Here is a 27029-nt window from a genome sequence, read left to right on the forward strand (position 1 = left end):
CCCAGACTTGCTTTCTAATATCCCAATCACAGTTTATACTCCTCTATTGTATATTAGTTCCTTGCTGGACAATTCTCCTCCATTGCAAAGTTCTTCTGATGCATAAGATAACTTCTACCTTTCCAATTTTATTCATTATTCTTTTAGAACCTGACAAAACCATTCCCTTGTCCAGTGAGGTTTATGGTTTCACGACAACATTCAATTTAAAATGTACAAAACCATGTGCCTCATAATGAAAAAAAACCCCTTATTTTGCAGAAGCTTGGAAAACAAAAGGTTAAGGCTAAAGACTTTGGGTAACGTAATTACAACCTTGAGAACCAGATTATCTGCCCATTCTGCAGATTTTTGTTAGAGTGAAGCAGATTTTTTAAGGTACTTATTAAAAGAAGAGAAAACAAACACATTAATTGTAACAAAAGACATTTGAAAAGAAAGGGTATTGTTACTGGATAAAATTCTCGTGTCAAATCATGAATCTGCTTGTATTATTTGAAAGCAGAACATGTGAATTATACTGTTGAATGTTAATTGTATTTTACTTTCATTCAATAACTAACCTTGATAAACTAATATTACTAGATCAAGGTGATCAAATACCTTCTGTGAGAGATGTATTTTTCAATTATACCAGAGTATTAGAAATTTCTGCATTGTTGTCCCTTTGTTATGTTTCAGGGCTCTTGACAATGTTTCCACTGATCTGGATGTATACTAGTGCTAGGAATGGGGAAAGGTGGTCCTGAATTTGGATGCTTGTGTGTTTGGGAAGAGGGGGATGTATTAGTGTAATGTTTTGCTAAAGAATTGAATTAATACCTAACATCTAATGAGATTCCATCTGCTTGGGGTCAGAATTAATATAAAAGAAAAGGTTATATTTAGTTCAGTCAATGCTAATATCATTAGGGAGGGATTTGGTTGAAAGTGAGGTTTAAAATCTGTGATTGATTTGAATGAAAATAAAAGAAAAAAGTGAATACTCAAGATATAATAGTGTGTTTTTGATGTTCTGTGTTGTTGTAGAACTAATTATAGGAGCATTAGACACATAAGAAAGTTTGGGCATTCAGTTTATATAGGAAATGATAGATATCATTATATGCCCATGATACACCATCAATAACTCTCCTGGCCGTGAGGCAAGATATCGGCGTTTATTGACTGGAAGAAAAAACAAGCAGCAATTGACCACCATGCTACATCCTGGAGACTGAGAGCAGGGCGCAGGCCCCAATCGGCTTTATACTGAGGTGTGTGGGAGAAGCCAGTCAGCGGTGGGGGGGGGGGGGGGGGGCGTGTACAGACAGGTATATGTAGTTCATCACAGCCCGAAGTTCCATTTTAGAGTAAACTGATATTGGGCAGTGCAAGTCATCTCTACAGTGCAATTGATTTGGTCTGTATACAGGATAAAATGATCCCACAGAATTCATTAAATATCTGTTGCAGGCCCTAAACTTGCAATGTGGAGAAATGAAGCCAGCACAGTTTGCGATCTAGGAAAACAGAACCTGAACAAGGTGGAGAAAATTAGGCTCTAACAATCCTCATTGCCTTCATTTCTGTAATTATACATGGAGTGATTTAAACAGTGAAACATTTTGGATGATCCTCAGTGGGTATATTTTTATAGGACTTAAAAGGCTGCAGCTTGGCCTTTCTGTTAAAACTCTAGGAAGTTACTCTTGAGCTGTAATATGAATACTCATTTAATGACAGAAAACCAGAACATCGGTTGATTGCTACAAACTGTAAGAGAGAACATGAATAGATAGAAGGTGGCAGGAAAATTCCAGCTTCTGAGTTTATAAGGAATAATTGGGATTTTTACCATCAAAGATGGTTTTGGTGCCTTTGTGAGCATCTCATCTTAAATTTTATGGAAGCGGGAACCTCCTGTACCTAATAAAGTGGCCACTGAGTGTATGCTCATGGTCTTCTGCTGATGTAGCCTTTCCACTTCAAAGTTTGACATGTTCTGCATTCAGAGATGCTCTTCTGCACACCACTGTTGTAATGTGTGGTTATTTGAGTTACTGTCACCTTCTGGTCAGCTTGAAACAGTCAGGTCATTCCCCTCTGACTTATCTCAATAACAAGGCATTTTCACCCATGGAACTGTAACTCATCAGATTTTTTTTTTTGTTTTTCACACCATTCTCCGTGAACTCTAAAGACTGTTGTGCATGAAAATCCCAGGGGATCAGCAGTTTCTGAGCTACTGGCACCAGCAAACATTCCACAGTCAAACTCAACTAGATCACATTTCTTCCCCATTCTGATGTTTGATCTGAACAACAACTGAACCCCTTCGCCACTTCTGCATGCTTTTATGCAATGAGTTGCTGCCACATGATTGGCGGATTAGATATTTGCATTAACAAACAGGTGTACCTGATGAGGTGGTCTCTGGGTGTTGGTATTCAAACATGCATTGCACACAACATAGGAGATGTAATGGACAGGAGAGAACTATTCATTACCAAAAGCTTTCAGATTTCTGTTGATCCCAAATTTACATTCTCAACATATAATCTCCTAATAAACATAGCTAGTTTTTTTTCAGCCAGTTTATGTTATTTACTTAATGCTGGCATAGCCATTCCTCTCTAAGATTGATTTTTGATATGGAAACCAAACTGGCAGTGGAAAAGAACCAGTAGCCTCTTTAAAATCAAGTCCAACATGTTATGGGGGACCAAAGAATAACTAAAGGTCCTTACAGGTTTAAAAGTGTCACCTAATATCTCATCAAGTTTAATATAATGCTAATTTCTTGCATTTCCAATGGACCTCAACTGAAATCTGGATTAGGTGACATAGTCTCAAAATTAGGGCCAGATAACTTCAATGCAGATTTGAAGTTAGCAATATCTCTGTATACAAAAGACACATAAAATTGGGAACAGAGGACAATTAATGTCAGTTCTGTTGTTAATTTATATTCAAAGATGCAAGTGTTCTAATCGACAAGGTATTAATTTAATTTTATTTTATTCAGAGATAGAACATAGAACAGGCCTTTCTGGCCCAATGAGTCGCACTGATCAGCAGCCCACCTAGTTAACACTAGCCTAATCACAGAAAAATTTACAGACTGTGGGAGGAAACTGGAACACCTAAAGGAAACCTATGCAGTCATGGGGAGCATGTTCAAACTCCTCACAGGTGGCGCTAAATTGAACTCCAAACTCCTGAATGCCCCGAGCTGTAATAACCACTATGGTGTCATGGCGGCCAAGGATATGGTGGCATATGGTGTTAGAGCACAGATCTCCTACAATCTTATCGATTAAATTTAATGATCTATTCTTGTTCCCATCTTTCATGTTTAGCCGTAATCTGAAAACCTCAATTAGGTCAAATTAAAATCTTTTGGAATGAGAAATAGATACTTGGATAAGATAGTCAATTAGGCCCTAATCCAGCAATCAGAACAGTTATTAATTTACTTCGGTTCAAAATTATACCTCCTTAATAGCTCGTTCCAGCTGTATGTTAGCTTTCAATGATATAAAGTCAAACAGCAGAGAAGCAGGCCCTATAGCCCACCAAGCTGGTGTAGACCATCAATTGTCCATTTACATAAATCCAAAACTAATCCTTTTTTATTCTTCTTACATTCCTACCAACTCCCACCCCCTCAGATTCTACTGCACTAGATGCAATTTACAGTGGCCTATTAATCTACTGTATGGGTGGAAACAAGTCCTCTTGATTAATTGATGATTTAGATTGTGAACAGTTGGGCTGAAAATACTAATCAGCATAAAACTGACTAGTTACAGCCTGCTAACATGAGGAGGACGCTTTTATTCCCACTGTTTACTTCCTGATTGTTAACCAGTTCTCAATTCATACAAATAAATTACCCTCATGTAATCTCATACCTCCTGTGTGACATCTTATCAACAGCCTTCTGAAAAACTAAGCACCCATATTTGCCCCATACTTAATGAGTCATATCCTAAAAGAATCCCAGTAAAACAACAACAAAAATGAAGCATGTATTTACAAACGTTTTTAAAACAGTAGAATTGTTCCAATAATCTTCACAGGAGAGTTAGCAAACAAAACATTCATGCCCAGTCACATAATAGGACCAAAATCCTGGTCAAGGAAGCAGATTTTACACAGTGCCTTAAAATTGTTAAATATTTAAGGAAGGAATTCCAGATCTTGAAACCTTCACAGCAGAAGACACTGCTTAAAGGATAGAATTGGACAAGCATAGGGAGTCCCAAAAGAGTATGGAGATTGGAATGGTTAAGACCATTGAGAAATTTGAAAGCATAGATGAGAATGTTTAAAATAAGCAATGCCCTCAGTGGGAGCCAACGCAGATGAGCATGCGCACAGGTCAAGAGTGAATGAGCCCTGATGTGTGTTAGGGCAGCAGAGTATTGGTTGTCCTCAAGTTGTTGGCAAGAACAAGCAAGCAGCAGCATTGTTTTTTTTGAAGTGAAATAATGACAGGGTTTTAGCAAATTTGGTTGGGATTAGTTCCTGAAGGTTCTGCTGAAGAAGCTTTTGCAATCAGGAGAATTAGGAAAGTGTCACATGAATTTTGGAGTAGGTTTTGCATCTTAATGAAGAGTTATATCTGGATAGATACAAGATCAAGCAAAAGATGACTGTTGGAAATCTCAACTTAATAATCAGTGCCAAGGCAATAAAAGAAAAATTATATTCCAGAAGATGAATCAAATATAAAATTTAGAATTACTTGGAGTATTGTTAACAGTTTTGGGCCCCATATTTCAGAAAGGATGTGTTGTCATTGGAAAGAGTCTAGAGGAGGTTCACAAGGATGATTCTGTGAATAAAGGGGTTAACATATGAGGAGCGTTTGGCAGCTTTGGGCCTGTACTCACTGGAATTTAGAAGAATGCAGAGGGATCTCATTGAAACCTACTGAATGTTGAAAGGACTAAATAAGGTGGATGTGGAGAGGTTGTTTCCTATGCTGGAGGTATTCAGAACAAGTGGGTACAGGCTCAAAATTGAGGAGTGACCTTTTAGAACAGAGGTAAGGAGGAATTTTTTTAGCTACAGAGTAGTGGATCTGTGGATGTTCTGCCACAGATTATGGTGGAAGCCAAGTCCATGGATATATTTAAAGCAGAAGTTGATTGTTTCCAATTGGTCGGGGCATCAAAGGGTATGGCAAGAAGGCAGGTGTATCAGGTTGAGTGAGATCTGGGATCAGCCATGATGGAATGGCAGAACAGATTTGATGGGCTGAATAGCCTAATTCTCCTCCTATGTCTTATGGTCTTATGGATTTTGTTCTCTAAATGAAGCTTAATAAAATATATAGCAGGAAAGTTTCTGACTGTTGTTGAGTCTGATTTCCTTGAGTGATATCGTTATACACTCAGTGGTCACTTTATTAGGTACCCCCTTGTGGTGAACCACATATACCTGTCTGGACATGCCCCCCCCCCCACTGACTGCTCCTGTGGCTCCTCCCACAGACCCCTGTATAAAGGCGATTGGAGGCACTGCTCCTCCCTCAGTCTCCAGGATGTTGTGTGATGGTCTCTTGCTGCTGATAGTGCTCTCTCTTCCAGCTAATAAAAGCCTATCTCTCGCCTCACATCTCTGAGAGTTATTGATGGCGCATCACCCCTATACCTAGTAAAGTGGCTACTGAGTGTATGTTTGTGGTCTTCTGCTGCTGTAACCCATCCACTTCAAGATTCGATGTGTTGTGTATTCTGAGCTGCTCTTCTGCACACCAGGTAATTTGAGTTCCTTTCTGACTGCTTGAACCATTTACCTCTGACCTTTCTCATTAACAAGGTGTTTTTACTCATTGAATGTCCTTTTTTTTCTTTTGCACAATTCTCTGTAAACACAGAACACTGTTGTGTATCAAAATCTGGGAAGATGCACATCTTCTGAGATACTCAAACCACCCCATCTGGCACCAACAATCATTCCACTGTCAAAGTCACTTAGAACACATTTCCTCTCCATCTTGATGTTTGTTTTGAACAACTGAACCTCTTGACCATGTCTGCATGCTTTTATGTACTGTAGAGGATTTCTTACTCCTGTAGGATAATATTTTTCCTGACAAGGGGAAATCACTGTGCTTGGCAGGTGAGACTTGTGACTGTGGAAACAACCTCAGGATTTGCAGCCTCCTCCGTGGTGGTTGTAAGAGTTGACTCTGAAACTGCAGGAAGTGGTTCTGACAGCAGTAGCTCAATTCTTCTTCAATGTTTCTGTTGTTATAGTTACTTGATTCAAGACACTGTCCGTAACAGCAGCCGGGCTAGACAACATCCCAGGCCAATTACTCAGGAAGTGTGCACACCAGCTCATCGATGTCTTCACGGACATCTTCAATGCTTCACTCATCCAAGCTGCTGTCTCCACATGTTTCAAATCAGCCATGTGCCAAAGAACTCTACACCTTCAGACTACCGTCCGGTGGCACCAATGCCAGTCATCATGAAGTGCTTTGAATAGCTGGTAATGGTACTGATCAAAAACTCTTTTCTTGCCACATTGCACACCCACCAATATGCCTAACAACAGAACCGCTCTACGCCAGATGCCAGAACATCTGTCATGCACCTGGCCCTGACAAACCTAGAAATCAAGGACACTTATGTCAAAATGCTGTTTCTGAATTTCAGTTCAACATTCAACACTATTGTCCCACAGACCTTGGTGAACAAAATCTTACTTGTCGGTCTAAATACAGCACTGTGCAACTGGGCGTTGGACTTCCTAACCAGCAAACTCCAGGTAGTCAGGCTTCACAGCCACTCCTCCCTCCTCATCATGCTCAACATGGGTGCCCCCTCCCCTGGACTGTGTGCTGAGCCCATTGCTTTGTATTCTGCTCACACCTGACTGCATGGCTAAACACCTAAGCATTAACAGTCTTAAATTTGCTGATGACACAACAGTGGTGCGTCTCATTGCCAATAATGATGAGATGGTCTACAGAGAGGAGATAGAGAAGCCCAAGGCTTGCTGCCAGACAAATAACCGCTTCCTCACTGCCAACAAAACAAAGGAGATGGTTATAGACTTCAGGGGAACTCACACCACTCACATCCCTCTTTAAATTGGTGGCACAGCAGTGGAAACTGTGAGCAGTCCCAAACTCCTGGGATTGCACATCTTACGCAACCTGTCATGGTCCCAGAACACATTCTACACAATCAGGAAAGCTGACCAACCCCTCTACTTTCTAAGGAGGCTGAAGAGAGTTGGACTATGTACTCATGTTCTTTTACAGATGTGCAGTAAAGAGTTCCTAACATGCTGCATTGTCACATGCTTCAAATGGTATGAAACTGCATGGTGGCAGACAGGAAGGCTCTACAACAGGTAGTCAAAACTGCTCAAAGCAGCACTGGTACCAGCCTACCCAACATCAAGGACATTTATTACAGAGAGGTATCAGTAAAGGGCCAGTAACAACATGAAGGATCCCACTTACTCTGTGATTTCAGTCTCTAAGGCTGATATGAGAGCACCCTTCAGGAAGGTGAACCCATGGAAAGCATCTGGTCCTGACTGGGTACCTGGCCAAGTAATGAAGACCTGAGCTGATTAACTGGCTGGAGTGTTCACTGATATCTTTAACATCTTGTTTTGTCAGTCTGAGGTACCTAACTGCTTCAAGTCAAGTCAAGTTTATTGTCATTTTGACCACAAACTACTGGTACAGTAAAAACGAAACAATGTTCCTCCAGGACCCTGGTGCTACATGAAACAACACAAAACTACGTTAGACTATGTGAGATAACTCAAGGCTACGCTAGACTACACAAAACAACATAAAATTGCACTAGACTACAGACCTGCACAGGACTACATAAAGTGCACAAAACAGTGCAGTGCAGTACAATAATTAATAAATAAGACAATAAGCACAGTAGAGGGCAAATTACAATATAATAATAAATGATGTAGATGTCAGTCTAGACTCTGAGTATTGAGGCCTGCGGGAAGAAACTGGTCATGTGAGCCCAAATGCTTTGGTACCTTTTGCTAGATGGCAGGAGGGAGAAGAGTTTGTATGAGGGGTACGTGCAATTCCCAAACCAGGCAGTGATGCAGCTGCTCAGGCTGCTCTTGATACATCCTCTGTAGAATGTGGTGAGGATGAAGGGGTGGGGGTGGACCTTCCCACCTTCACAGGAAGTACAGACACTGCTGGGCATCAATTATACTAGTGCCTGAGAAGAAAATGGCAGCCTGCCTCAATGACTTACATCCACTGTGGTGAAATGCTTTGAGAGTTTAGAGATGAAACATATCAACTCTTGCCTGAGAAGAGAGACTGAAAATGTGACTGAGAAAAGCCACAAAAACAACCTCTCACTCAAGGTCAGCAAGACAAAGGAGTTGATCAAGATGGTGCCAGTGACCAACAATGACGTCCTTCAGACAGTTCGCTTTCCTCTGCTTTCAAATGGGATTCTGCTTCTAAGCTGCATGCAATTGGAGCCAGTGATTTACACCGCGTTGATGCGTTTTTGGGCTGATTGTGTAATCTGCACTTTGCTGTCTCCAGTAGGGTTTGGTGAGGCTTGGAGTGAAGTGTTTGGCCTGGAGGCCTGAAAACCTGGAGACGGGTTGCGTACTCATGATCAACTCCATTGCTTCTCTCTGATTGAAGTGTTGAGCAAGGTTGAAGTCGACGAGGATGAGAGCAGAAGACAGGCGGGTGTTCGGCGCCATTTGCCCATGTTTGACTGATCTTCCTCTCCCTCTCACTAGCTGTGTTGGAGGAAAGTGCATGAGACTTGGGATCCACATTGCAAAGATTGATTGGCGAAGCTGTGGACTAGTTTTGGAGAACTGTGAGGTTCATGTTGCATGGTTTCTGGTTACTCTTATTTTTTCTGTTTGATCGATGTGTACTGGGGTGCTTCGGCATAGAAAGGCTCTGCAGCCTGTAGCGGGCTAGCAGTGCAGCACTGAACTGAACTACACTGAATACTACTGAACTGTGTTTGATGTTTGGTAACCTGTGTTGTTTGCTCATCTTTAGCTGTTGGCACATTTTTTGCCATTGGCACAATTTGTTCATTTTTCACACATTTAGTTGTTTTTTCCACATTAGGTATTGGATGTTTTCTTAACTGGGTTCCTTGGTGTTTCTTTGTTTCCTGGCTGCCCATGGGAGGATGAATCTCAGAGTTGTATTCTGTACACATGCTTCGATAATAGATGTATTTTGAATCTTTGATTATTGACTATAGGAAGAGGAAACTGGAGGTCAATAAGCCAGTCTTCATTGAAGGATCAGAGGTGGAGAGGATCAGCAACTTTAAATTCCTCAATGCTATCATTTCAGACGTTCTGTCCTGGGTCCAGCACAGGTGCCAGTACAAAGAAAGCATGGCAGCACCTCTACTTTCTTAGAAGTTTGCGAGGACCTGACATGTCATCTAAAACTTTGACAAACTTTTATAGATGTGCAGTGGAGAGTATATTGACTGGTTGCATCATAGCCTGGTATGGAAATACAAATGCCGGTAAATGGAAAAGCCTACAAAAAACAATGGAAACAGCCAGTCCATCACACGTAAAACCCTCCCCACTATTGAGCACATCTACATGGAGCATTATCGTATGAAAGCAGCTTCCATCATCAGGGACCCCCACCATCTAGGTCGTGTTCTCTTCTCACTGCTGACATCAGGAAGGATGTATAAGAGCCTTAGGACCTACACTATCAGGTTCAGGCACAGTTGTTACACCTCAGCCATCAGGCTTTTGAACTACTGGGGATAACTTCACTTAACTTCATTCACCCCAACTCTTAACTGTTCCCACAACCTATGGACTCACTTTCAAGGATTCTTCATCTCATGTTCTCAAAATTTATTGTTTATTTATTATCATTATTTTATCTTTCTTTGTGTATGTACTGCAAATGCCTGCAAGAAAATGAATCTTAGGGTTTTAAGTGGTGACATACATATACTTTGATAATAAATTTACTTTGAACTTTGAATCCACACTGCTCACTCCCATCAGGGAGAAGGATATATAGCATCCACGCCAGGACCACCAGACTCAAAAACAGTTACTTTCCCTGAGCAGTAAAGCTGATCAACACCTCCACCCACTAACCCACTCCTCCGCACCACCCAGCACCACTACATTATCATTTTCTGTCAGTCACCTTATGCACAGGGATTCCTGTGCCTAGCATCATTTTAACCAATCTATGCATATAAATTACCTTATATATTTATATTGTATTTTTTTGTTGTGTTCTTGTAGTGATTTTTTTTGTGCTGCATTGGATCTGGAGTAACAATTATTTTATTCTCCTTTGTACTTGTGTACTGGAAATGACATTAAACAATCTTAAATCTGAAGTGGTACCACTAGATGATTCTTAGTAAATCTCTCAACAGACATTGCTTTGGGTCAACTTGGCCTCTCCTATGAGTTCACGCCTGATGCTGCTGGGAAGCAGCTAGTTAATTTACTTATTAAGACATCTCTAGCAGTTAAATATTAACGTTTCAGAGAAAGCAATCTTAAACAAAATCTGAACTTGTTGATGGATTTTATTTGTAGAACAATAAGTATCAAAATACTATGAGGTTATACCAATTTTCTGACCATTGTACTGATATTGTTCAAGTGATAAGAACTGATATTTCCAACTTCAATTTAACATATTGTTTTCCTTAAGAACGTCACTTCCTAATTCTATCTTAATTCTAAGATAGGCAAAGTACAACAGTGTTGTAGTTTGAAAAATGAGATATTACGTGGCACTGACACTTCAAACAATTTCACACACTGTCATCATACACAAAATATAACTGGAATTAAAAGTCTGAAGATGGATATAGAATGGAATTGATGGTTACTTGTGCATTTATTTCCCAACAGGGCATGAATATCCTTTCAGCATTAAAATGAGTCACATTCAAGGTGCAGCTGGACAGACGCAAGGGTCCAAGGACTCAATCTACCCTCCAGATTTCCAGGGGCCTTTCATTTTTGAACAGCTGCCTGCGGAGATGCAGTGCCAATTCATCTTAAAGCCAAGTCACCTGGTGTCATGCCAGCACATGGCTGGTTAGTACTTGGTCGTTAAACAAATCAATATGTGGTTACTTGTTTATTATTTGTATTGGGTGGTAAGACAGCTCAAAATGGATATTAATAGAAATGTGTTAATTTCCTACAGCTGGTTGGGGCATTCGAGAAATGTTCTGTTTTCTGCAGTTAATGAGTAGAATTCAGTTAACACGTTAAATACGAGTGCGTATTTAATTCCATGTACTCAGTATTATGCACCCTAAATTAGGTCCTCTATTCATTGGCTCATACATCAGCAGGGCTTCAACATAATGAGTACATTGCTTAAGTTATAGTTAGCTTGTACGTATTTAAGTTTGGTGGTGGTGGGTGTTGAGATCTGAATCGGTTCTTTAGTCAAAGCTCCTGGGTCCATTGGAGTGTGTGTTCTCCAAAGCCTTTGGATCTTGTTCTGGAGGCCCTGGAGAAGGAGTTGAAAGAGGACAACAAAATCTGAATTTGGAGTGGGCCAGGGTATCATCATGGCAATGGGAACAGGCAGATCCTGAGATCAATCCCAAGCTCCAGTACAAGAAAATCAATGATCTTACATAAGTAGTCAAGGTAAGAGCATGCATCTTCATTTTCCACACCCTACTTTCCTGATACTGCTCAAATCATTATCCCTGCATCATTCAGATACCAACGATCCTCCAATGAAAGCTTATACCCAACGATCATCTGCTCTACTACATACAGTGCTGTCAGCATTCTTTCAACTCAAATATACACATACAGACTGCACACCACCCACTGGCATTCCCTGCTGCCCAATTAAGCTCCATTTTCTCTTCTAACTTTCCTTGCAAAGTTGGAAGAAATGATGGGAGTTTAACTACGCAACAAGGTCTAACTAGGTACATCTGCAGGCCCTTACTCATGAAAAAAGTTGCTGTTGGGCAACTTTTTTCATGAGATGCCCATTAATAAAGGAATAGCCAGAGGGTGGTGAAACCATTGAAGATATACGCAGACATAATTAGGAAGGAAGGTTCTTCCTTCACAACCAATACATAGGAAGAGCACAATCGTAAAGATAATTGGTTTGGTATTCACAGAGATCCACTAAGATATTTAGGAGAGGGTGCTTGTGATGAGACACCAAGAGTAAATGGTCTGTCCTTGGATAGGTAAAAGATAGCTTGATAGAGAGCAAAATGACCTTAATACAGACGATTCAAATGAGGATTTTGTAGGAGCAAGCTGTAGACAGAAGCAGGTTGAAGGGTAAAATTTGTTGTGCCTAGATAGACCCATAAGAAAGTATCTTTTTCTAGCAAAAAGAATGAAGAAATCTGGCATTAATTTATTAAGGAGTTCTGTGCAGCAGGAACCTTGGAACTAAGCCTTTGCACTGCAGAAATAGTGGTCAGTGCCAGGTACATGCTTGTGGATTCCACTGTGATTTAACATCTGATGTCTTTCCGAGTACTTTTAACATCAAGAGGCATTCAAAACATGTCACGACTATTAAAACACAATGAAAAAGTTTGCAATATCATTAAATATTTGGAAATACACGATCACTTATTCTCAATTAAAAGCATCTAAAAAGTGTTTCCTTTCATTGAATCTTGAAGTTGCTATTGGTAATTTGAATAGATTAGCCAAGCCTAAGTGTTGAGGAAAAGAAGTAACTTTATGACCTACTGCTGTTCTTCATGAGACCAGCATCAAATTGCAGATGGGAAATTGCAACGAAAGTGGGCAGCAAGTTCAGGACTTCTGCATTTGTGTGCACATATGTAGGAATCACAGATACCCCAGCAATTATGATCAGAGCCGCAGCTGTTTTCCTGTAAAATCTGACTCATAATTGTCCCATGGTTCCTTTACATCATGTAGATGGTTTGTCCTTCCTGCTGCCTCCTGTTATTCAGTTATGTTAGCTGGAGTCTTGATGCCTGAAATGGGAGCTCTAGTGCAAAATTGGCAAACTCTGTATTCTCTTCCATATAGACCATTGGATGTGTTTCCAATACCATTTCTTTCATAGTCATATGCATGTACTGTGAGCATTATGTTGGGATACTAAGGTCATTCATCAAAATAGAGAAGTTATTCCAAAAATCTTAATTTTAATGGGAATAAAGAAACCGGTCGGGGAATGTTCTCCCCCGAAGAAGAGCTTTTCAAATCATCAGTACCTGTGATCAGATGAGAAACATTATATCTCTGAAACCAGGAATTTGCTTGTAAATTCCTGACAATTAATGGATTGTGGAAAATTCAGCAGTACCTTTCTGCCAAGCAGGAAATGAACCTCACTGAAAGTCAGTTTTAAATACCCAGAAAAATAAAATACCATCTTCTGAAGTTTCTTTGGATCGTAAACCATGACTGCAACTCGTGGTAAATTATCCAGATTTAAAGGCAATCGAAAATAAGTTGTAGTGTAGGTGTATCTCCCCATAGTGGCTAAAAAAATACATGGTGTATTTGCTTGAACTTAAGCTGCCTTTATTTATTTCTGTGGTGTAGATGTGTTCATAAGTGAAAGACTGTGGTTCTATAGTGTTGACATGTCTGGAATTGAACTGACTTTATTACTTAAATCCTTCATGCACATGAAGAGTAAAGATCATTATGTTACATCTCCTTCTAAATGTGTAATGTGCAATCTGTAGTAATTTATAATAAATAATATGTACAACAGGATAGTCAATATAACATAGAAATACAGTTGTGTCAGCATGAGATAAGCAGTAGCAGACCTGGTGGAAGAAGCTGTCCCAGAGCCTGTTGGTCCTGGCTTTTATGCTGCGGTACCTTTCCTGAGATGGTAGCAGTTGGAACAGTTTGTAGTTGGGATGACTCGGGTCCCCAATGATCCTTTGGGCCCTTTTTACACATTGTAAATGTCCTGAATAGTCCTGAACTGACAGCACTCCTGAAGGGCAGGAAGAATGAGGGTAGTGGTGGAGATAAGATTGATCTGGGAAGGGGTGAGCAGACGTAATTGTTCCAGTGCGGAAAAAGAGTCAGAATATCCATATATGAATTTCTGAGGCATTTTGCTTAAAATATGGTAACAGAAGTGCAGTGAATTAGAAACATAGAAACACAGAAAACCTACAGCACCATACAGGCCCTTCAGCCCAAAATGCTGTGCTGAACATGTACTTACTTTAGAAATCACCTAGGCTTACCTATAGCTCTGTATTTTTCTAAGCTCCATGTACCTGTCCAGGAGTCTCTTAAAAGACCCTATTGTTTCCACCTCCACCACTGTCGCCAGCAGCCCATTCCACACACTCTGTGTAAAAAACTTACCCCTGACATCTCCTCTGTACCTACTCCCTAGCACCTTAAACCTGTGTCCTCTTGTGGCAACTATTTCCGCCCTAGGAAAAAGCCTCTGACTATATGCATGATCAATACCTCTAATCATCTTATACACCTCTATCAGGTCACCTCTCTTCCTCCATTGCTCCAAGAAGAAAAGGCCAAGTTCACTCAATCTATTCTCATAAGGCATGCTCCCCAATCCAGGCAACGTCTTTGTAAATCTCCTCTGCACCCTTTCTATGGTTTCCACATCCCTCCTGTAGTGAGGTGACCAGAACTGAGCACAGTATTCAAAGTGGGGTCTGACTAGAGTTCTATATAGCTGTAACATTACCTCTCAGCTCTTGAACTCAATCCAACAGTTGATGAAGGCCAATGCACTGCATGCTTTCTTAACACACAGAGTCAATCTGCTCAGCAGCTTTGAGTGTCCTATGGACTCAGACCCCAAGAACCCTCTGATCCTCCACATTGCCAAGTGTCTTACCATTAACACTATATTCTGCCATCATATTTGACCTACCAAAATGAACCACCTCACACTTATCTGGGTTGAACTCCATCTGCCGCTTCTCAGCCCAGTTTTACATCCTATCAATGTCCCTCTGTAACCTCTGACAGCCTTCCACACTATCCACAACACCCCCACCCTTTGTGTCATCAGCAAATTTACTAACCCAACCCTCCACTTCTTTATCCAGGTCATTTATAAAGTTCACGATGAGTAAGGGTCCCAGAACAGATCCCTGAGGCACACCACTGGTCACTGACCTCCATGCAGAATATGACCCATCTACAACCACTCTTTGCTTTCAGTGGGCAAGCCAATTCTGGATCCACAAAGCAACGTCCCCTTGGATCCCGTGCCTCCTTTCTTTCTCAATAAGCCTTGCATGGGCTACCTTATTAAATGCCTTGCTGAAATCCATATACACTACATATATACCCAATTTCCCTTGGGATCAATAAAGTATGTCTGTCTGTCTACTGCTCTACCTTCATAAACGTGTTCAGTCACATCCTCAAAAAATTCAATCAGGCTCGTAAGGCACGACCTGCCTTTGATAAAGCCATGCTGACTATTCCTAATCAGATTATGTCTCTCCAAACATTCATAACTTCTGCCTCTCAGGATCAAGTTATCCAACTTGATGCTTTCCAAAAGCTCCAGCACATCCTCTTTCTTAATGGCCATATGCTCAAGCTTTTCAGTCCACTATAAGTCATCCCTACAATCACCAAGATCCTTTTCTGTAGTGAATACTAAAGCAAAGTATTCATTAAGTACCTTGCTATCTCCTCCGGTTCCATACACACTTTTCCACTGTCCTATTCTCTCACTTCTAATTCTCTTGCTCTTTACATACTTGTAGAATGCCTTGGGGTTCTCTTTAATCCTGCTTGCAGAATTGAATGCTTACAGCAAAGAGAACTTTCAATCATCATCGTCACTTATACCCTCACTACCCTTCGTTAAATATACAATGTTAAGCATGTGGTATAAGTGTGTATTGTAATAAAGCATATTGTAAAAGCATAAAGTCCTGATGAAGGATCTTGGCCAAAAATATCAACTGATCATTTCTAACCATAGATGCTGCCTGGCTTGCTGATTTGTTCCAGAAGTTTGTATGTGTGTTGCATTTCTCTCTTGTGTCCCAAGTTTCTGATGCCTGCTTGAATCAGTATTAAGGTTTTCCATTAAAAAGCAGAAAATTGCTTTTTAATGAAATAAAATAGAAACTGCTGGAAATACTCAGCAAGTCAGGCAGCATCTGTGAAGGAAGAGAAACAAATCAATGATCTTTCATCAGAACTGCAAGTTTCTCTTTCTGTATCCACAGATACTGCTTGATCTGTTTAGTAATTCCAGCATTCCTTGCTTTTATGTAAGGCATTGGTATTTGGTAATTAGTGTGTTATTTACACATGCACCAAGGTGCAATGACAATCTTTCATTTGTGTCCGGTTAGACCATACTATAGTGCCTTGAAAAAGTATTCACCCCCAGGGATTTTGATCAATTTAACTAGGAATTTTTACTTGTGAACCATGTGCTTCTTTTTTTTTCAAGGCAGAGCCCTAAAAACTGGGAAAATGGTAAAGCATGAAAAATTAAAAATTCAAAACTGAAATGTTAGTAGTTCTAAAGTATTTATCCCCTTTTGCACAGTACTTAGTTGAACCACTTCTCACAGCTATTACAGTCAGTAGTCTTTCTGAATAAATCTCTATTGGCTTTGCACAATGTGATGGAGCAAGATTCGCCTATTCCTTCTTGCAAATTTGCTCTAGCTGTGCCAGGTTAGTTGAGGAGCGGCAGTGGACAGCAATCTTGAAGTCTTGCCAGAGAAGTTTGATTGGTTTAAGGTCAAGATTCTGACTGGGCCACTCAAGGAATCGATTTTCTTCATTTGATACCACTTCATGGTTCTCTGCCACTGCCCTTTGGGTCATTGTCTTCCTGAAAGAGAAACTTCCTCCCCAGTTTAAACTTTCTGGCTGAGTCTAGCAGGCTTTTATCCAGGATTGATCTCTCTGTATTTAGCAGCATTCATCTTCTAATCAATCCTGACCATGTTTCCAGTTCCTGCTGCTAAAAAGCATCTCCCCAGCCTGATGCTACCTCCACTAAAAAAACGTATCTCCTTGCCCATAAAGACTTCGCAAAATGTCAGTTAGAAGATACCGTAAGGATGTGGAAGAAGGTCTTGTGGTCGGATAAGACTGAAATGGAACCTTTTAGCCTCAGCGCTAAGCAGTACAGAATATCCAAAACAGTCCTTCAATACTGCACTGAACTGTCAGCCTAAATTTTTTGGCTTTTCGGATAATAGAACTACCTTCAATTTTACTTACTCCACACGAATGTTGTATTATCAAAATGACATAAAGCTGTGGATAGATTATACTTAGAAAGGACCTTCATTATTTTGTGTCTTCTCTCTCAAAACTATCTTTACTTTAGTATCATCTTAAAATACAATGGTAATATCCAAATATCCGGACCTGACTTGCGCTACCTTACTTCCCCTTTTCTATTTTCTAATTATGATTTATAATTTAAATTTTTTATTATATTTACTTCGATTTGTACTTCAGGGAGTGCAAAGCGCAGAATCAAGTACCGCTGTGATGATTTTACGCTCTAGTATCAATCGTTTGGTGACAATAAAGTAAAGTTATGTAATGCTTCAATCATCAGCTACTCCATTAGCCTCACTCTGTCATCTGGTTCAGATATGGCCCAAGTGCAGAGTGAGAGACATTGAAGCAGGTCAATAGATCACAGACTTCAATGCAGTGTTAAAGGGAAAGTAAACAATAAATGCTAGGCCAAACAGGGCTGTTAGCTAAAACTCTCAAATGGAAAACAAAGCCTACACTGTGGCTGAAAAGATCAATTAAGAATAAAATAAATACTGCTAGTCTTCAGAGTCATTTGACTCAACAGTCCAGTTTCTCAGGCAAGGCAGAATGCAGGCAGTAAAGTGTTGCTGTGTCCTGGGTTGAAATCTTGACAAACACTACAACGGAATGAATGGAGTTAAATACTATCACAATGAAATAATAAATAGCTGACATGTGCACATTCACGAGCACAATTGCCAAATCTGCTGCACTGCTGAATCTGTGGTTGTGACACACTCTGCTGTTCCTCTAGCCAAATGAGTAATCTTATCCATTGGTGTCCTGATCATCCAGCACACCACTGGGATATCTCCGTCACAGGCCATGCTCTGCACTGCGCAACTCATTAACCACATCCACATCAGAAACAAGAGAAAATCAGCAGATGCTGGAAATCCAAAGCAACACACACAAAATGCTGGAGGAACTCAGCAGGCCAGGCAGCATCTATGGATTTATTCATCAGGACCTGATGAAGGGTCTCGGCCCAAAATGTTGATTGTTTACTCTTTTCCATAGATGCTGCCTGGCCTGCTGAGTTGTTTACAGCTTATTCCCCACTCTCACTTCAGTTTATAACATCATAGGCACTGATATTACCCTATCACAGGCTCAATGAACTGATTAGAAAGGCCGGTTCTGTTATAGGAGTCAAACTGGACACACTGGAGGCTATGGTAGAACAAAGGACCTTTGGAAAATCCTGGCAATAAGATCTCACCTCTTAGTACCAATGTGAACCACGACCTCTGACTATTTATTCTTCCCCTTTAAGTTCCCTGCAAACATCCATGACACGTCTGACTTTGGCTCCTGGGAAGCAGCACAACATGCTGTATTTAAGTCCAAGGCTACTGAGTTCCTGTCTATTTCTCTCAATGTTGAGTCTCCTAAAACTCTTAGCCATGGACTCTTGCTCCTTTCTCCTTGAGCAGGTGAGCCATCTACTGTTAAATTTGATCTTAATAAAGACAAACTTGGTGTGGGCTTATTTAGAACTTTTTATTACTGAACTGCTGCTCAATCCTGTGTGCACGCAACTAGATCACCATCGTAGCTTCCAGTTCCAGATGAACCACTTGCATTGCCCTCTGGGAACTGAAGTTCTTTATTATGTACACATAATAACACATCTTCTCCCTTTAAAGAAAAACAAACACAATACTATGTCCTCATAAACCTGCAAGGAACAATAATCCTTTCCGACAAAGATATCTACATTCCATAACAAGTCTCTTCTCTTTTATTCAAAATCTATTAGAGTTTTTCAGGGAGGTTACCAGGAAAGTGGATGAAAGGAAGGCAGTGGATGTTGTCTACATGGACTTCAGTAAGGCCTTTGACAAGGTCCCACATGGGAGGTTAGTTAGGAAGATTCAGTTGCTAGGTATACATGGAGAGGTCGTAAATTGGATTCGACATTGGCTCAATGGGAGAAGCTAGAGAGTGGTAGTGGAGGATTGCTTCTCTGAGTGGAGGACTGTAACTAGTGGTGTGCCACAGGGACCAGTGCTGGGTCCATTGTTATTTGTCATCTATATCAATGATCTGCATGATAATGTGGTAAATTGGATCAGCAAATATGCTGATGATACAAAGATTGGAGGTGTAGCGGACAGTGAGGAAGATTTTCAAAGCTCGCAGAAGGATTTGGACCAGCTGGAAAAATGGGCTGAAAAATGGCAGATGGAGTTTAATATAGACAAGTGTGAGGTATTGCACTTTGGAAGGACAAACCAAGGTAGAACATACAAGGTAAATGGTAGGGCACTGAGGAGTGCAGTAGAACAGAGGGATCTGGGAATACAGATACAAAATTCCCTAAAAGTGGCGTCACAGGTAGATAGGGTTGTAAAGAGAGCTTTTGGTACATTGGCCTTTATAAATCAAAGTATTGAGTATAAGAGTTGGAATGTTATGGTGAGGTTGTATAAGGCATTGGTGAGGCCGAATTTGGAGTATTGTGTGCAGTTTTGGTCACCAAATTACAGGAAGGATAATAGGTTGAAAGAGTGCAGAGAAGGTTTAGAAGGATGTTGCCAGGACTTGAGAAACTGAGTTACAGAGGAAGGTTGAATAGGTTAGGACTTTATTCCCAGGAGCGTAGAAGAATGAGGGGAGATTTGATAGAGGTATATAAAATTATGATTGGTATAGATAGAGTGAATGCAAGCAGACTTTTTCTACTGAGGCTAGGGGAGAAAAAAAAAACCAGAGGACATGGGTTAAGGGTGAAGGGGGAAAAGTTTAAAGGAAACATTGGGTAGGGGGCTTCTTCACACAGCATGTGGTGGGAGTGTGGAATGAGCTGCCAGATGAAGTGGTATATGCGGGCCTACTTTTAATGTTTAAGAAAAACTTGGACAAGTACATGGATGAGAGGTGTATGGAGGGATATGGTCCAGGTGTAGGTCAGTGGGACTAGGCAAAAAAATGGTTCAGCACAGCCAAGAAGGGCCAAAAGGCCTGTTTCTGTGCTGTAATGTTCTATGGTTCTATTTCAACTTCAATTGTAAAGAGCAACCACTGTCCCTTATCCACTTAACCACTTTCAATCAGTCTCTGAGGTGGTTTAATGGTCCTTTTTGTTTGCTATTTGGTTCCATAGATGTATTGCTTGCATTTGATGTGTTAATATTTGTGTCTCTCTGAGAACTCCGATCAACACATTCTTTTTTCACATCTGCTGGCCCCTTTGGTGTACTGACAGATGACATATCACAGCTATGGGATGGAGCTTGTGGTCATAGATTCATGCAGTTCCTTCTCAGAGGTGTCCCTTGCTCCATCTGTATCTGGTAGGAATGTGGTGCTACTACTTCTTGCACATATCCTTGCATGGACCATGTGCCTGAATTGTGATCTCGGATTCATACTGAATCTCCAGGTTTCAGGACTGGTGGGCTTTCTGCAGTCTTGTTGTGATACTGTTCCTGTTTTTGTTTCCCTTTCATTTTAGCCAGTTTGACCTTCTATGCTCCTTTAGGTGTCAACAGGTTTTCGTGCATTGGATGATTAGTGTGTGTGCGTCAACCCATCAGCACTTGAGCTGGTGAAGGGCCATTCTGGAGTGGCACACTTCTGTAAATCATTAAAATTTTGTGGAAATCCTCTCGTCCATCTGTCACTTTCTTCATGAGGCCCTCCACTACCTTGACTGAACTTTTTGCTAAGCCATTAGATTTTGGTTGATATGGGCTTGATGTAGAAACCCTCCAATCATTGGCAAAGGACTCAAATTCACAGCTTGAGTATTGTAGACTATTGTCTGATACCACTTCACATGGAAGTCCATGCCTTGCAATCACAGATTTCAGGAAGGTGATGACCACTTTGCTGGATGTTGATTGCAGTGTTGCAACCTCTGGTTAATTGGGGAAGTAGTCTGTTACAGCAATATGACTTTTCCCATGGCAATCAAAAAGATCCACTCCAACTTTGAATTCCAGTCTGTCTGGTACAGGGCGTGGTGTAAGTGGTTCTGCTTGCTGCTTTGGTATGTAGGTAAGGCATATTTCACATGAAGCAGTGATGTGTAGGCTGATGTCTAGGTTCATTCTTGGCCAGTACATAAGGTCTTTGTTTACATTTTTCCTCACCAGGATCCCCTTCGTGTATCTTCTGGAGCATTTCCTTGCATAGCGACACTGGAATCACAACGTACGAAAAGCTGGATGAACTCAGCAGGTCGGACAGCATCTGTTGAAAGAAGCAGTCAATGGATGCTGCCCGACCTGCTGAGTTCATCCAGCTTTTTTGTACGTCTTGGTTTGACCACAGCATCTGCAGTGTACTTTGTGTTTACTGGAATCACAAACCTGTTCCTTTTGAAGACTATATCTTCTATTGCTGACGTTTCAGCTCTGCATGCCCAGTAATCCCAAGTACACATTGGACAGTCATTCTTAGCTGCTAGGCATCCTTTAAATATTGTATTTTTGAGGTCTTTCATTATTTCATCTGTCCCTGCTGCTTTCATAATCTTCTCTATCAGGGGATACTGGAAGGGAGGGGACAATCACGTTAATGTAGGCCTATAATCAGCATTAGTCTCTTGGTCACTTTTCTTTCTTGTTGACTGCTCGACAACATATCAGTAGCAAACGTATATTTTCTTGGTGTGTAGATCATATTTCTGCAGCCTTTTCAGCATGTGCTGTATCTTCATGGACCATTTATTCAGTGGTTTGGACATAATTGAGGCCAGTGGTTTATGGTTTGTCTCCAATTCAAAAGCTTGTCCGTAGATGTACTGATGGAACCTTTCATACACAAATGCGCTGGTGAAAAGCTCTTTCTCTATTTGTGCATAGTTGGTGGACCCCCAGTCGATGATGTCAGCTATCATGGTCTTGACACAAGGTATGCCCTCAAAAATCATGTGGATGGTTTTATGGTAGCATCCTGGACAGAATCCCATATGTAGTTGAAGAGAGTGATATTTTCCCTATGGTCTATTTCAAGTACACAGTCTTGAGCTTGCCAAAACCCAGATGATGCATCGAGCTTGCTAAACCACTTGGCACCTGCAAACCGGGACATGTTTTTCTCCCACATTGGCAATTAAAAAATGCTCTCTGGATGGCTGTGTTGGGATCTCTTGGGTCTAGATGTATCTGAAATGTTCCAATTTTCTTGTGCACATTGACCAGTGAGCAATCTGCTGCTTCTTCAGTTTTCTGTATGACATTCATCCATTCCATGCATGCTAGTTTTTGTTTAAGTTTATCCAAATGGAAATGGAACTTTACTGCATGCATGGACAACAGGAGATACTGCCTGATCTTCATGAATTTTGTGTACACCAGTTAAGCATTTGAGCCCTCAACGACAGTTGCATAGTCTTCCATGAGTGGTGTATGGCCATCTTTGGTCTGTGAAGCTACTACAAAAACTCCTTTCACCAGGTTGAGATTTTCACATGCTCTCAGACTGGCTGTACCCTGTTTTCCACCATCAGTTACTGTGCCATTAGCTACTACCCCTTGTGCTTGAAGGTCACTACACAGCCCCCTTTTACTGGAACGTTCTCTCCAGTGTAGCCAAACACTTTTAACTTTACTGGGTAAACCTTACTCTTTACTGTGAGAGTCTTGTAATCGTCCATGGATAACAGATTCGCCTGGGCTTTGGTGTCAAGCTTGAATGGAATTACTGTCTCATCCACAGTCACTGGCACAATCCATTCTGTTTTACCAGCAGTCTGTAGAGAATCCACAAATGCTTCCTCCATTTCTTCAACACCCATGTGGACATTTCTCTTGGTAGCCCCAGCTTTGCAGCACTTTGCAAAATGATTCTTCTTCCCACAATTATTGCAGCGCTTTCCATAAGCAAGACATGTCTTGGAATGTGATTCCTCCACATTTGATATATTCACTGCTTGAGCCTTCCTGCTTGCTTTGCTGTTGCTTTGGGAAACACTTGGTGCTCTACTCCTGTTTCCACAGCATGCACTGTTGTGTCTGCCCTATGTAGCTCCTTAGCTTGTGCTCACGTGGTCTCTGCTGCCCTGTCCAATCTTTTCCAGCAACAAATTTTTTTCATGGAGCAGTCTTTCTCTGAGCCCATTATCTGGAATTCTGCAAACTATTCTGTCTCTAACTGGAGAGTTTCTCAAATCTCCTAATTCACAAGACTGACTCAGTGTGTGAAGCTCAGCTAAGTATTTGTCAAAGCTAATACCTTGTTTCTGGTCACAGGAAATAAACTTATATCTCTCAAATTTGATGTTTTTACTTGGGATAAGTTACTCCTCAAAATTTGTCATCAGAGTGACCAATGTAAAATCTGCCTAATCAGTTTGAAAACTGTTACAGTTGTCCAAAGTAAAATAGACACTTTTAATTTTTCATCTGTCCTTCCTGCTCTACTAGCAGCTAAATGTACATTGAATTGCTGTTTGAAGCATTTCCAGTTATCATTTAGATTGTGGGTAAACTGCATAGATGCAGGAATACTTACCTTATCCATGACAGGACCTCTCGGCCTCAAACCTGAATCTCTCTTGATGAATCTGGTGACTGCTGAACTTCGGGAATAACGTGCTCTCTCACCTCACTGGCCACCTTCTTTCCATTGTAACTAGTAATCACCCTCACTTGCAGGTAGCACCTTCCGTACTCACATAGTTACTTTCTCAGTCATGCATGATATTCATTTGCTCTCTGTGCTTGGACCTCACACCATTTTCTGATTATGTTTATTCTGAATAAAGACAAACTTGGTGTGGGTTTACGTTAGAACTGAACTGGTCACCATTGTAGCTTCCGGTTCCGGGTGAGCTCCTCACATTGCCTACTGGGAACTTTATTATGCACATATATTAACACATTCACAGCGCTATGTTCTTGGCTTTGGCTGCAGTCTAAGGGGTTTGTTCACTCCCACTATTTTCCATTGCAGTTCTGGAGCGTGATGCACTCTGAAACTTCCCTTACTGCCTGTCAGCCTCCCTTTCAGTGTTCAGTACTGCCACTCCTTTACAAATCTACCATTGGGAATGGTTGTGCTGAAATTATCCTTCAACAGCATGGAGCTGATAGATATTCCCCAAAGCATGCCGCTAAGTATGCCTTTTGAAGTGTGGAAATATGAAATGAAAAATACATGGGATTATCAGTTCCTGGATTCTATTCTGAGCTTTGGAGAATGTACAGAAGTGTTTAGAAAGTAAATGTTTAAAAATTCGCAGATGATGGAACTTCTTGCAAATCTGTTAAAGTTCATTTTGTGTTATGCTCAAGAAATGGATCTGTCACGTTCGATGAGGTCATCCATTTTCCAGACAGCAGCAACTCGGATGTTCAAATTCATTTTTTGATTTTTTTTTCCAGATAGATTAATAACAACAAGTGTTGCTGATATTTTAAAAATGATTATGTGGTTTGCGACTTGATCTTAGAAGTGGATTTGAACTGCTCTGTATGAATGGAGACTTAATGCAGTTTTCTAATGCAAAAAATGGCACCCAGATCATAATTTATCATAGGTATTGTACTGTTGCCAATTTGGTTGACTTTATCCAGATATTGATTTCTCTGAAATGCTGACAGATAGGAAAAGTTACCCACATTAATAGGGTCATGAGGCAGCACAACTATCTGGAAGTATTTTTTCCATTACAGGCACTCTGCAGACGTAAAGCTCAAGCAGTGTGAGATAACTTCCTTGTAACAATCTACACCATTATAGTGTACCATTATCGTCAGTATAGTTACTCCTTACCTTTGTTATACCATATAATTTTAATGCAGCAATGACAGTACTGATAAAAACCAGTATAACCAGTCTGTTTCAACATTTCAAAGAGATACTCTGATGAAAAGATTAAAAAGCAGGGTTGTAAACAGTATGTTTTAATGTTTGATGTGCATTATTTGCATTCATCAGAGACTTACTTATGTTAGACTTTTAAATATACATGACTTACCCTTTCAGGATGATGGTTCTCGATTTAGAAAAAAATATTTGATTACGTGACACTCAAATGCAGCTGTATTGCTTAATAACAGTGCTTGTTATTTGTGAAAATTGTCACTTAGTGAATTCCTAATTCAATTTCAAGTTCAAGTTTAATTATCATTCAACCATAGATGAATACCCATGAACACAGCCAACGAAACATTGTTCCTCCAAGGACAAGGCACAAAATGCAATACCAACAGTCATACACAGTATAAAGCCCATATAGTGCTTATAAGATAGAAGTAAACATATAGTCACATAAAAACAAATATAGCCCAAGTCCCTGAGTGACATGCCCTGTAAATTGATGGTGCGTGGGTGTCGTTAGCAAGAATCAGCAGTTCTCAGCAATCCACAGGCATACATACATGCAATACAGTTTGTGAACACTGGAGGACAGCACACTAATTTCAAGGGCTGGCCCCCAGTCCACCGTAAACGCTGCACCACACTGCCTCTGGCATCTCCCCTCCTGGACTGCTGGAACAGGCAAGCCCATGGCATGAGGCTAAGCCCTTGGTATAACTGAGGCCAATCTACTCAACCACCATTGGTCTCGCTATAAAATCAATGAACCACACTTGCAGTATTTTACATTACCAATGTCAAACAGCGTCTTGTGATGGCAAGAAAAATGTCAAAGACAATCACTTACTGTTAAAGTGCAGACTGCCTTCGCAAAAACAGACTCTGGCACCCTTACACACTGACTCTGATGCCTTCACACACTGACACACTGACTCTGATGCCCTCACAAACTGACTCTGATGCCCTCACACACTGACTCTGATGCCTTCACACTCACACACTGACTCTGGTGAATTCACACACTGACGCTGGTGCCCTCACACACTTACTCTGATGCCTTCACACACTGACTCTAATGTCTTCACACACTCACACACTGACTCTGATTCCCTCACACACTTACTCTGATTCCTTCACAGACTCACACACTGACTCTGAAGCCCTCACACACTGACTCTGGTGCCCTCACACACTGACTCTGATGCTCTCACACACTCACACACTGACTCTGATGCCTTTACACACTGACTCTGATGCCCTCACACACTGACTCTGATGCCTTCACACACTCACACACTGACTCTGATGCCTTCACACACTCACTCTGATCCCCTCACACACTGACTCTGATGCCTTCACACACTCACACACTGACTCTGATGCCTTTGCACACTGACTCTGATGCCCTCACACACTGACTCTGATGCCTTCACACACTCACACACTGACTCTGATGCCTGTACACACTGACTCTGGTTCCCTCACACACTGACTCTGGTGCCTTCACACACTCACACACTGACTCTGATGCCTTTACACACTGACTCTGATGCCCTCACACACTGACTCTGATGCCTTCACACACTCACACACTGACTCTGATGTCTTCATACACTCACACACTGACTCTGATGCCCTCACACACTGACTCTGATGTCTTCACACACTCACACACTGACTCCAATCCCCTCACACACTTACTCTGATTCCTTCACAGACTCACACACTGACTCTGATGCCCTCACACACTGACTCTGGTGCCCTCACACACTGACTCTGATGCCCTCACACACTGACTCTAGTGCCTCCGCACACTCACTCTGATGCCCTCACACACTGACTCTGATGCCCACACACACTGACTCTGCTGCCTTCACACTCTGACTCTGATGCCTTCACACACTCACACACTGACTCTGATGTCTTCACACACTCACACACTGACTGATGTCTTCACACACTCACAC

General features: G+C 41.1%; 1 protein-coding gene across 7 annotated transcripts in view; it reads left to right on the forward strand.

Annotated features, from left to right (window-relative positions):
* LOC132391285 (rho GTPase-activating protein 20-like) overlaps window positions 1-27029 on the forward strand; it is a 406086-nt gene that overhangs the window by 62145 nt on the left and 316912 nt on the right. For all 7 annotated transcript variants that reach the window (XM_059964247.1, XM_059964246.1, XM_059964248.1 and 4 more), the window contains one exon: window positions 10897-11085. In XM_059964247.1, the coding sequence (XP_059820230.1) occupies window positions 10897-11085 (189 nt within the window). The remainder of the gene's footprint in view (window positions 1-10896; window positions 11086-27029) is intronic.

The sequence above is a fragment of the Hypanus sabinus genome, chromosome 3 (genome assembly GCF_030144855.1).
Source record: "Hypanus sabinus isolate sHypSab1 chromosome 3, sHypSab1.hap1, whole genome shotgun sequence".
Classification (NCBI taxonomy): Eukaryota; Metazoa; Chordata; class Chondrichthyes; order Myliobatiformes; family Dasyatidae; genus Hypanus; species Hypanus sabinus.